The sequence below is a fragment of the Corvus brachyrhynchos genome, unplaced genomic scaffold, assembly GCF_000691975.1.
Source record: "Corvus brachyrhynchos isolate BGI_N302 unplaced genomic scaffold, ASM69197v1 scaffold4, whole genome shotgun sequence".
NCBI classification, from domain to species: Eukaryota; Metazoa; Chordata; class Aves; order Passeriformes; family Corvidae; genus Corvus; species Corvus brachyrhynchos.
Window position 1 is genome coordinate 2,792,396 of NW_008237878.1, and position 10,187 is coordinate 2,802,582.

Below are 10,187 nucleotides of genomic sequence, written 5' to 3' on the forward strand. Positions count from 1 at the left end.
GGGCAGCTAAATCAGCAATACAAACAAGCCACCAACACACCTTGAATTTTTTCCTCTTCTCTACCTCCTCCTTCAGGCAGGCCTCGTAGTTTGCAATCTCTGCTTCCACACACTTGAGCAGCGCCAGCAGCTCCTACCAGGATCAAGCAGACCAAACGTGAGCACAGACCCAGCCACAGCCCAGGAGCCAGCAGGGTGAGCTGGCAGGTGTTCCTCTCTGTGCTAGGAAAGGGAGGATCCAAAGGAAAAACACTTGCTGGGGGAAAGCAAGGAGATCAGTTCATTGTAGGGAATTCACTGCGGCCAGCCCCAGGGGAGGTGGGCTCTGCCCCAGCCCCATATACCTGGTTTTAGGACAGGGGGAGGGGCTGCCTGTGTGCCAGAACCACCCCCCCCAGGACCTGCTTCCCCTCAAAAAAGAAATCTGAAGACTTCCCTTTGGAAATAAAACACTTGCTGGGGGAAAGCAAGGAGATCAGTTCATTGTAGGGAATTCACTGCGGCCAGCCCCAGGGGAGGTGGGCTCTGCCCCAGCCCCATATACCTGGTTTTAGGACAGGGGGAGGGGCTGCCTGTGTGCCAGAACCACCCCCCCCAGGACCTGCTTCCCCTCAAAAAAGAAATCTGAAGACTTCCCTTTGGAATATCAGTTTCTATCCAGCTCTCCTCCAGGGAGCCCTTGGTGCTGCCTGAGCCTGGTCCTGTCCCCTGGCTAGAGGGCACAGACAGGCTGTGAAACCACCAGCAGGCTGGGGCTTGGGGATGCAGGGTCTCACCAGCCCCTGGCCCAGAGGAGAGCACAGCAGGCTGAACATCTCAGCTGCAGAGACAGGGGCTGCGCCCACTACCAAGGCAAAGGTCCCCGAGATGACGCAAGGCACAAAACCTGCACTGCCCTGTGCCTCGAGGCGCGGCTGCGACGACACGCGAGGGGACAGCGTGCACATGCGGTTCAGTCACTGCCAGCGCTGCTGCGCCTCCGGGTGAGCTCCACGCTCCCAGGGCTGTCGCAGCACAAAACTCACCTTGGGAGAATACTTTTCCCCCCCAGGGTGATCACTGGTCCTGCCAAGTCCCACCTTCTCTTTGCTGTCACTGGCCTCACTGCCCTCCTTCTCCTCCAGTTTGATCGCAACTGGGGCCTCTTCACCGGGTTTGATGGAAGAGGGGGAGTTTTTCCCATCTACACACAGGGGAAGGAAGCATTAGGAGCTATTGCAGAGGACTGGCATCCACTCCCACAATCAAAGGACAACTGTCCTGTCACCCTAGGTGAGATTACCACCCCCTACAAGCTGTAAGGCGCTTACCTGCAGCAGCCAGCGGGCAGAACACGCCGTCCTCAGTGAGGTGCAGCAGCCCGGAGCTGACGATGGGCCCCAGGTCCCTGACAGCCCGGTTGTAGCGCATGCAGTCGACGCGCAGCAGCCCGTCCTCCTCGCCGAACAGCACCTTGGAGATGTGGGAGGTGACGGGGCTGGAGGGGCGCGTGGGGGTGGCCGAGCGGATGGGAGAGCGCAGCGGGGAGTTGAAGGCACTGCCGATCTCGGAGGCGGTGTCCGTGCTCTCATTGCTGGGCGTGGGGGAGGGCTGGGAGTGGGTGACCACTGCCACGGCGGCACCCCCGCTGCTCGTCCTGATGGACAGGGGAATGGAAAGATCCTTTTGAGATTCCTTCAGCTTCTCAGCCAGGACATTGATGGTGTTAGGCTGCAGGACAGAGAGCTGGCCATCTGCGGCCCCTGCCACATGCTCTTGCTTCACTTGCCCTTTCCTCTTGTACCTGCCCAGGAACACAGCAGGGAAGGTGAGTAGCTGGTGGAAGGAGGTAGAGGCCCAGCACAGACACTGCCAGCTCTGTGCTCAGCAGTCCAGGCTGCCTGCTGGGATGAAACAAGGTCTGAAACACTTCCAGGTCACCCCCAGTGCCATCAGCTTCTCTTGCAGCACCCGAGCACCACTGAACCACTCAGTCCCAGGGATCCCTACACTGCTGGGAGGCACAGGGTGCTGTGTACCCCCTGCTCTTCTTCCAAAGCACCCTTGCTGTGACTGCAACCTCCTGGCCTTAGCAGCAGTCCAAGCACATTAACAACTGTCACCAGGAGCTGAACTGGCAATTGGCACTGTGAACCAAGGTTCCTCAAAGCCCCAAAGCCTGCTGCCAATACACAGTTACTCTCAGGGCAGCTGAAATTCAGAGTTGGCTGTGAAGAGCTACAGAAGGACTTCACAAAATCCAGTGAGTGAAAAGTAAAAGGGCAGGTGAAGAGATGAACAGAACTATCGGAGAGCTAAGGAAAGAGGTATGGGAAGTCCTCACTGACGGTTCTGCAAATGTCAGCTCCCGGCCCCCCACCCTCAGCTCAAGCTGTCACCTGATGGCTGAGTTGGTGTTACGAACTTCCTCCTCATCATCATCATCATAGTCATCCTCATCGTCCGAGTACTGCTGGTGCTGTCGGACTGGGACCCGGTTGCGACCCACTCCTGCCGCAAGGTCTTCCTCTTCCTGCAACACACCATTGCTGAAGGCAGGCTGGCAGCAGGGCAAGGAGGAAGAGCCCAGTGGACTCATCCTTGGTCCAGCTTAACACCAGGACTTATGTCTTTTGAGAGGAAACAGGGACCCTTCCCCATTTTTGCTCAGTTTACCCACATTAAGGTTAACCTCCTTTGTCAGGTCAGTCTTTATTTACGCTCCTCCCTCCCAGCCTGGGTTAGTGCTGGGCCAGGCTGGCTGCAAGGCAGGGCTGGGCTTAGGCCAGCTGACAGCCATGCTCCCACAGAGGTGAGGGACTGGAGGCAAAGAGCTCAGCTTGATTCAGGCGTGCTGCTGGCCTGGCGCTCCAGCCTACCTGCATGGGGGACTTGGCATAGTTGTGGTTATCCAGGAAGGCTGGCAGTCTCTGCACAATGGGGTTGGGGTTTGCTGGAGGGGCCCCATTGATACCGCTCGCTGTCGTCTTTGGCACCGGTTTGGATTTGCTGGGGGGGCTCTGCGTGGCCGGGGGGTGTCCCTGGCTGGTGGGTTCATCAGTGCCATCTGCCACACAAGCACAGCATTCCATTCATCACCAGCACTGTCACCTTTTACTCCATGTCCTCTACCACCTCTTACTCACCCAGGTGAGAGAGGAGCTCTTACACTCCTCCAGACTACCACACCCACCTCCAGCTGTCACTGGTGTCCCCAAGCTCCAGCCCTCCTACTTTGAAGCTTCGCATCCCTCTGACTACCCCCCAGGCACAGAGGCATCACCCACACCCCAGCACAGTGCACATGGAGCAGGGCTCACAGAAAAGGAAGTGAAGATCACAGTGAAACTGTCCAAGCTCCAGGTCAGGCAGCTGTTGTCACCACCCTGGGTTCATTCCATGGCAGGCCAGGCTGGCAACACTGCTGGTACAAGGTCCTACCTGGATGGGTGCTCTCTGGAGTCACAGTCTTGCTGCTGGCTGGCTTTGCCTCTTCAGCAGGCTGAGACTCCTGAGACTTCTGGGTCTGGATCAGCTCAGGCTGAGTTACTCGGATAAGCTTGAAAGCAAATGACATAGAAACTGCATGCTGGACCAGCAATGACCCAAACCACATCCTTCCCACTCAAGCACTGCAGAGCTCATGAGGGTGAGCCAACACCAAGTGCCCAGGCACACAACCGACACAGGTGAGTCACCTCCCAGGAGAGCAGCAACAGCCAAGCAGCAAGGCTGGTTATCTCCTCTTCCCACGAGACTTTTCCCAAGACCAAACAAAACCCTCAAAGCCAGGGCCCTGGCAGCACAGGTAGATGCCCTGAAAACAGCCTCTTCCCCTCACCAGGCCTGGGCTGTCCTACCTGCTGCAAGGCCTCCAGCACAGTCTGGCGGTTCATCTTCAGGATGTGCAGTTTGGACTCGTACTTCATCCTCCGGTCAGGCACCACGGCCATCAGGTTGAAGCGGATGTCGTGGTACGGCTCCCTGCAGGAAGGGCAGCGGGCCTCAGCCATGGGATTGTGGTGACAGCCCCTATCCCCACCTCCTGCCTGGGTGTTTTAACACCAACACACCCAAGGCTTCTCCCCAAAACCAAGTCAACCTCACAGTGGCTGGTGAAGCAGTGCAAGGTTGCTTCAGCTACCACACAAAACACTCCTCACAGTCACAGGTTGGTTGAGGTGGGAAGGGACCTGTGAGAGTCATCTGCTCCAGCAGTAACACCCAGAGCTGGTCATCCTGACAACATCCAGACAGCTTTTGAATATCTCCAGAGATGGAGATTCCACAACATCTTTGGGCAACCTGTGCCAGTGCTGTCACCCTTACGCCCAAGCATTCAAGAGGCCCAGCTCAAGACCAGAAGCACCAATCCTTCTCCTATGGACTTGAGCTAACGGGGACCTAACCAGGCCACTCTTAACACTGTGCAGCATTTGCAGGGACTCTGCATCGCACAGGGAATGCAGCTTCTCCGCATGCTCTGCAGGCAAGAGAAGGCAAGGGGCAGAGCAGAGCGCCTGCACCTCTCTATAGGCAACCTTCTCCACCCCCACTTCCACAACCTGCCACTCAGAAACCATAATACAAATAATCCAGGGCAATATGGCAAGGGGCCAGTGCTTGCCCCATGGCCCAGGACATTACCCTGCAGTGGCCAGGCCAATGCGCTCCATGATCACTCTCCTGGCTTTGTCTGTCCATTCCTCGTCGTCTGCCCACGGCCCTGTGATAACAAGACACAGCTGGACTTAAAGCAGGCCATGCTTAAGTGAACCAAGTACATGAAGTGGGTACCTTACCAAAGGGGCTGACAGACAGAAACCTGGCAGGGATAAATAACTGTCTGAAAGACAGAACTGAGTGGTCAAGTTGTAAGAGAAGGGAGTAACCTGGGCAGCCCACTGGATCTGTTGGGACCTGGTGCCTCAACCAACACACAGTGGTTACGTGGCACAAGGAGGGAGTGAGGAGATAAATTCTCCTTGCTATATGCAGTTATTTCAGAGCTGAAGGACCTCGTGGCCCTGAGCAACTGGGGAGGAAAATGGCAAGGCTGGCAAAACAACAGCAATACATTTAGAAATAACTGCTTTCTAGGCACAGTACCCAGCACACAAGCTCCAAAATGAACTGTCAAAACTCAGGATAAATCTGGGAGCCACTGGAGTGATTCTTCACTAACACCAGTTAACACTAAGAGGCAATGGAAAACAATACATTTGAACACACCAGGGTGCTATTCACCTGTGTCAACAAGCAGGGACAGGTGGGCTCTTACCGTGGTCAATGGGATAGACCTTCAGCCCATCCAGCTCAAAGAGCCGTCCCTTGATGGGGACATAACTGACAAAATGAAAAGCCTCCATGGTCCGCACCGCGCTGATCCCGTTCTGCTTTTCTGGCAAGTGCCGTGGCTCCGGCCTGCGAGGGTGAGAGGTCATGGAGAGTCTGCCTCCTCCTCTGAGAGAGGGAGCTGCAGACACTCCTCACTCACCTGGCATGGCTGTTGTGGGCCTTGGCCAGTTCCGGGGCGTTGCCGATGGCATAGCCTTTGCTCTGCAGCCAACAACAAGAGAGGAGAACAGCTGAGAAGTGACAGGGAACAAACAAAATGCTTCACCCACCACCTTCCCACTCCCTCTGTCCATCTACCCACAGGACCAGGACAGAAACCCTCAGGCACACCCTGTATTCTTCTGAGTTACAGGTAAAGCCCAAGATGCAAAGAGCACACAATTTCTACTGAATAAATTACAGCTGGAGAAAAACAGACTTCACAATAGGTCTGAAGGGAGGAGAGAGGACTTTTGATTACAGGGAGTAACATGACAGAAGGCTCAGAGCTGTGCCCAGCCTAAAGGGAACCAAGGCTCTGAGCAAGGCAAGGCAGGAACATGAGAGAGAAAAGGCAATCCTGCTGCAATGTGCAGCCATGGAGGGCATGGAAGGAGCCAGCTCATTAAGAGCATCACCCCAAGAGAGGAGCGAGAGGCAGGGCCACATGTGCCACTCCTGCACAGCCCTGCCTGACCCTGCCCCTACCTCAGGGCTAAAGCCTTTGGTGAAATCCTTCATGCGGCTCAACGTGGGGCCCAGGTCGACATTGTTGCAGTTGAGGAGGACGCTCAGCAGGGCATGGGTGGCACAGGAATTGGGGATGAGCTGGAGAGTAACACAAGGACCAACTTAACCAGCAGGAACAAGGCAGCCTTTCAAAAACTCCTCCGTGCTGACAACAATCAGTTGAAAGCACTGATGCAAGAACCAGCAGTGCTTGTGAGAGCAATGACCTGACCTCAGCTCTCACAGGAAGGAAGGAAGTCAGTATCACTTAGTGAGCCTCACCGTGCCCCATCTGCTCACAGTGCAGGCCACAGTCTCCCAGCCCTCACTGGATTCCCTCCAACCTGGAGCTCAGGGAAGACACTCCCAGGAAAGAGGAGCTGCCCTCATGACCAGCAAGATCAGTGCAGCCTCTCAGTACCACACTGCTTCCCTGAGGTGTCACAGGAGACACCCCACACACACTTTCCCCCCTCCTGGAGCCTACCTGGTGAGCAAAGAACATGTTATTGACGATGTCATCGTCGATCACCGACGTCTCATCCACCAGCGTGGAGACCTTCCGGCGGGAGCGGCGCTCCTCAATCCACTTGAACAGGAAGATGAACCCATACACAGGGCTGCAGAGAGAAAGCAGCAGCTCCAGCACTTTGGACCAACCACACCAGTGGGGCTGCTCTGCCCAGCACCAGAAACCTTCTGTTTCAAACCATGGGCAGAGCAAAGAAAGAGAGGAAAAGCAGAATGACCAGTGCCATCTTTCTGGAGGTGACCATCCCTGCCACAATCCCCCCAGCCCAACATTACTGAGGACACTCCTGCACTGATGCTCCAGGCTCAGCCAACAAGCAAGCTTGAAAACTCTGGGGTTTGACAAGTCTTAAGAGGCTGAAGACAGAGAAATGGGAAATTCCCCTCTGGACACTCACTGACCTGCAGAACAGTGCCTGGCCACTGAATGACCCTCCTTTTACACTTACCTTGGATTCATTCTTGAGAGGAGTTCAGCAATGGCTTTTAAGAAGTGACAGCCTCAAAGCCTTTTCACAGCACCAGGACAGGGAGAAAGCTCACACTGCAAGCACACCACCTCTCCACGGTGAGAGGGAGATGAATCCCTTGAAGTATGTCCCTCACCTGCCCCAAACCTGCTGAAGCCAACACTTACAGCACTGACCTCCATGACAGACAAGCTCACAGGGGCCCCTCTGAATGCCTGGTGATGAGTTCCCAGGCCCACAGACCATTCTGCTTAACAAAACTCACACTCTCAGGCCTCTGACTCACCCTTGGCATTTACTCTGCAGATCATAAATCTCCTCAACCTGCACTCCCTTGACCCCTGCAGACAAAGGAGAGAAGCTGGTGTAAGGCCCACCAGAAAGGACAAGGTAATGTCAGGCATAAAACCGACTTCCCAGGAAAGTTTCTTGGACTTACCAAAATCTTCAACCAGGAGTGTGAAAAGACCTGAAAGGAACAAAACCAACAGGTTACTTCTGGCTGAAGAGAGCAGAGAAAAAAATCTGCTGTCATCATCCCCCGAGAGCCCCAGAGGGTCTCAGGCCAAGGTACAGCCAGAAAACCCACAGCAGAGCGGCACCAGGATCACAGAGAGTCCCAGCAGTGGGGCTGTTGACCTCAGAGGTGCTCCAACTCCCTTCACCCTTCCATCCCCAGTGATCATCCTCTTCCTCACAGGGGCCCCTCTGAATGCCTGGTGATGAGTTCCCAGGCCCACAGACCATTCTGCTTAACAAAACTCACACTCTCAGGCCTCTGACTCACCCTTGGCATTTACTCTGCAGATCATAAATCTCCTCAACCTGCACTCCCTTGACCCCTGCAGACAAAGGAGAGAAGCTGGTGTAAGGCCCACCAGAAAGGACAAGGTAATGTCAGGCATAAAACCGACTTCCCAGGAAAGTTTCTTGGACTTACCAAAATCTTCAACCAGGAGTGTGAAAAGACCTGAAAGGAACAAAACCAACAGGTTACTTCTGGCTGAAGAGAGCACAGAAAAAATCTGCTGTCATCATCCCCCGAGAGCCCCAGAGGGTCTCAGGCCAAGGTACAGCCAGAAAACCCACAGCAGAGCGGCACCAGGATCACAGAGAGTCCCAGCAGTGGGGCTGTTGACCTCAGAGGTGCTCCAACTCCCTTCACCCTTCCATCCCCAGTGATCATCCTCTTCCTCAAGAGGACCTGAACCAGCTCTTTCCTGCCAGAGCCCAATGCATCCTGACCCACTGCAGGTGACCTGCCAAGTGAGCAGCAGCAGCAGGGAGCACCTAAATGACACACACACACTTGTAGCCAGAGAGAAAAATGGCTGAAGAGGTCACAGGATATTTTAAAAAAAGATCGTTTTGCTCCTGGTTAGTGAAAGCCAGTGAGGGGAAATCCAGATCACAGCAACAGGGCTGCGGGGAACTCCGAGGGCTGAAAGGCTCGTCTTCATCTCCCTGTCTCTTTGGGGGAACCAAATCCAACAGCCTGTCTCCAGTGACTACCAAATGCAGGAGGACATAGCCAGGGATACAGAGACAACAGCAAGAAAACAAGGATTATCAGATACCAGCAACTGAGCAGCAGCTGCCACTATGATGCCGAAGCAAAGGCAGTCAGCCCAATTTTCAGGCAGTCAGTCTGCACATGGAGTTAGCGAGTTCAAGACTGGAATAACAAATCTGCTTTTTTATCTCCCTAATAAAGGCTGCTGAAAGCCTGGGAGGGAGTCCAGGGAATACCAATAAGAAGGATTAAATCCTGAGAAACATCCCTGTAAGCAATGGATTGAAGGACTCTGATGCATGTGGCTCAATTAAGAAGAGCCCAAGGGGCTTCCACACCAAAGTTAAAATTATTAAAACAGGAAGGAAACTCCTGGGAGCAAAAAGTCTTCATTGATTTATCAGAAAACATTGTATTTCTTACAAAATTGCCAGTGAGAAGAAATATGCTGTGGAAATAAGATGCTTCAAACCAGTGGGAGCCTGCTCACTGTGCCAGGCCATTACACCAAACCCCAGCACTTTCCTGGTCCTTTCCAACCCCACTTTGATTTCTGATATATTTCAATCTTTTGTATTACCTCAGCATCTACAAAAGGCACACTCCTGCTACTGACACCTCTCCTGGAACACTCAGACACCCATTCCAAATGATATGGGCTGGCTGGGACACGTTCTGGTGTCCACAAGCACACACAACACTATGCCAGCAGCCGGGATGTCCCCAGGGCTCTCTTCCCCACCCAGCAGCCAGCCCAAACCTGGACCTACCGACCCTTCCTGACCAGTAAAACACTCAGAGATTTCAGCACAAGCCCCACAGTAGGAGCCAGTGGGACGATATTCAGCTCATGGGATGTGCTGAAAGCTGAGAGCAGCACACGGGTCACTCCTAATATCTGTCCCAGCTGCCACAGATCCAAAAAACCTGCCTCTGCCCAGACAGATTATCTCCCAAGCAAATAACCTTCCCTCCCAGCTGTGAGAATCCACACCATGTCCTGTGACTTTGGACAGGATGGGAATGATTTCAGCATTTTTCAAGTACCAGTAAAGAGGATAAAGAGCAGCAAAACTGGGGGTGACTGGGACACCGACAGCAGACAGAATCCTTTGCTGAGAAGACAATTGCAGAGGTCAAGTTTCCTCACCCCCAGCCTCAAAAACTCACCGCCCCATCCTAGAGAGCAGCTCCCAGCCTTCCACAGGACAACCCCATTCCACCCTACAGCGACTCACAGGGTTAAAACAACATTCAGACAATGCCCCAGCCAACACCAGCGCTGGCCCTCAAATCCCAACCCGTGGAACAACTCCGGGACTCCGCCACAGACTCCACCTCCAAGGCAGCGGGAAGGAGGCACCTCTGGCCGTCCTGCTGCCGGTTTCTCCATGCCGGGCTCTCCAGCACCTTCCTGCTCTCCTGCACCCTCCTACTCTAGGCCTGCACCCTACATCTCACACCCCAAACTTCACCTGTACATCTCAGCCCCCACAAAACTCCGCTTGTACACCCCACACCCCCAAAACTTCACCTGCACACCCCACAGCCCCAGCCCCCAAAACTTCACCGCAGCCCCCCCAAACTTCACCTGTACACCTCCCACCCCCAGCCCCGCCCACAACTCC

At 54.4% G+C, this 10,187-nt stretch overlaps 1 protein-coding gene across 4 annotated transcripts in view; it reads right to left on the bottom strand.

Annotated features, from left to right (window-relative positions):
* Positions 1-10,187, bottom strand: part of BAP1 (BRCA1 associated protein 1) — a 12,641-nt gene that overhangs the window by 2,231 nt on the left and 223 nt on the right. For 2 of the 4 annotated variants that reach the window (XM_017732383.1, XM_017732387.1), the window contains exons 2-15: positions 7,987-8,016; positions 7,834-7,888; positions 6,533-6,665; positions 6,025-6,144; positions 5,477-5,538; positions 5,261-5,403; positions 4,627-4,705; positions 3,840-3,963; positions 3,421-3,538; positions 2,859-3,046; positions 2,379-2,512; positions 1,311-1,783; positions 1,026-1,183; positions 41-133 (exon numbers count right to left, since the gene is read on the bottom strand). In XM_017732383.1, the coding sequence (XP_017587872.1) occupies positions 41-133; positions 1,026-1,183; positions 1,311-1,783; positions 2,379-2,512; positions 2,859-3,046; positions 3,421-3,538; positions 3,840-3,963; positions 4,627-4,705; positions 5,261-5,403; positions 5,477-5,538; positions 6,025-6,144; positions 6,533-6,665; positions 7,834-7,888; positions 7,987-8,016 (1,910 nt within the window). The remainder of the gene's footprint in view (positions 1-40; positions 134-1,025; positions 1,184-1,310; positions 1,784-2,378; positions 2,513-2,858; positions 3,047-3,420; positions 3,539-3,839; positions 3,964-4,626; positions 4,706-5,260; positions 5,404-5,476; positions 5,539-6,024; positions 6,145-6,532; positions 6,666-7,833; positions 7,889-7,986; positions 8,017-10,187) is intronic. The other 2 variants (XM_017732385.1, XM_017732384.1) reach the window with 2 other exon arrangements.